Here is a 1,495-nt window from a genome sequence, read left to right on the forward strand (position 1 = left end):
GTGGAAGGATTAAGGTGGTTTGTCCATTCCTCATACTAAATTCGGCGGGAGCCCACCACGAATATGTTGTGGGGCACGTGATAGGGTAGCCGTAGTACCACTAACACCCCCCCGTGCTACGGCGCCGCCAAAGCTCTGCCGCCCGAGGCCCCCCCCCTTGCTCAATTCTTCTAAAAAACGCAATAATAATTAATTACAAGAATCAGACCCTGATTTCCTCTTTAGGAATAGGCTCCCGTATGGCAATAACCGTAAAAAACAGGATAACACAAGCAAAATCTGTAAACTCCCGTATCATCATTACCTTCACCCCTTCTTGCCAATTTCCATTAAGCCAATCCTCTTAACAAATTATTCGAAGGCAGGCCTTGCCAGTGGCTTGGTGAGGCCGTCAGCTATATTGGCCGTAGAACCAACGTGTTCCATCATGATTTCGCCTTTTTCAACCAGATCGCGAAGGATATGGTATCTGATCTCGATGTGACGTGACCTCCTTGTCAAGGACTCCCCTTTTGCTAGATCTATCGCGCCCTTGTTGTCAACTCGCAGGTGCGAGCATACCTTCGCTTTCCCTTCTACTAATCCAGCATCAAATAACATGTCATTCAGCCAGATCACTTCGCACGCTGCCTCACTTGCCGCGATATACTCCGCCTCAGTGGTTGATTTTGCAACTGAGGTCTGCCGTTGCGACCGCCACGAGATTGGTGATCCGTTTAGCAGGATAATGTAACCTGTAGTTGACTTGTATTGGGGGTCTGCCCCTGCCCAATCTGAGTCGCTGTACGCGACAGGACTGAGTCCCCCAATCATCTCCTTCTTGTATAGGATTCCGTGATCCTTCGTTTTCTTGACGTAGCGTAGGACGTGTTTTAATGCTGCCCAGCATTCCTTGTGCGGACGCGAGTTGAAACGTGAGAGGTAGTTGACCGCGAATGCCAGATCTGGTCTGCTGCTTGACACCAAATACTGCAGCGATCCTAAGCCTTGACGATATCTAGTAGCAGTAAAATCGTCATCTAACCCGCTATCTTCATCTGGTGAGAATTCTAGGCGTATGCCGGCCGCCATCGGCGTGCTGGCCGGGTTGACCTTGTCCATTCCAAAATCCTCAAGGATCTCATCGATATAACGGTTCTGGGTAACCGCTAGGTCGCCGTTCATTTGACGTTTGACTTCCATTCCAAGGTAGGGCTTGTTCTCTTCGACATCCTTTGTCTCAAACCTTTTAGCAATCTCTGCCAATATCCAGTCTAATTGCTGCTCTTGGGGTCCCGTTACCCGACAGTCATCGACGTGCAATGTCAGGTAGATCTTGCGAATAGGGTGATATAAGAATCCGCCATCGTACGGCGAGATTTTGAATCCTAGAGTGGTGAGGTGTTCCGTCGCAAGGAAGATCCCACATGCGTAGCACGTCTCGCTGCTGCTTCATCCCGAAAAGGCTGAGACGCTCATGATGTAGTGCAGCAGCACACCCAGCCCCCCCTGCCGT

General features: G+C 50.1%; 1 protein-coding gene across 1 annotated transcript; it reads right to left on the minus strand.

Moving 5' to 3' along the window:
* Window positions 1-351: 351 nt before the first annotated feature.
* Window positions 352-1,314, minus strand: HCAG_09286 (conserved hypothetical protein; the record flags this gene model as incomplete). Its single annotated transcript, XM_001535738.1, has 1 exon — window positions 352-1,314. A coding segment is annotated over one exon (963 nt), but the record flags the coding sequence as incomplete, so codon positions are not given.
* Between the last annotated feature and the right edge of the window lie 181 nt (window positions 1,315-1,495).

This window comes from Histoplasma capsulatum, genomic scaffold, assembly GCF_000149585.1.
Source record: "Histoplasma capsulatum NAm1 scaffold_171 genomic scaffold, whole genome shotgun sequence".
Classification (NCBI taxonomy): domain Eukaryota; kingdom Fungi; phylum Ascomycota; class Eurotiomycetes; order Onygenales; family Ajellomycetaceae; genus Histoplasma; species Histoplasma mississippiense.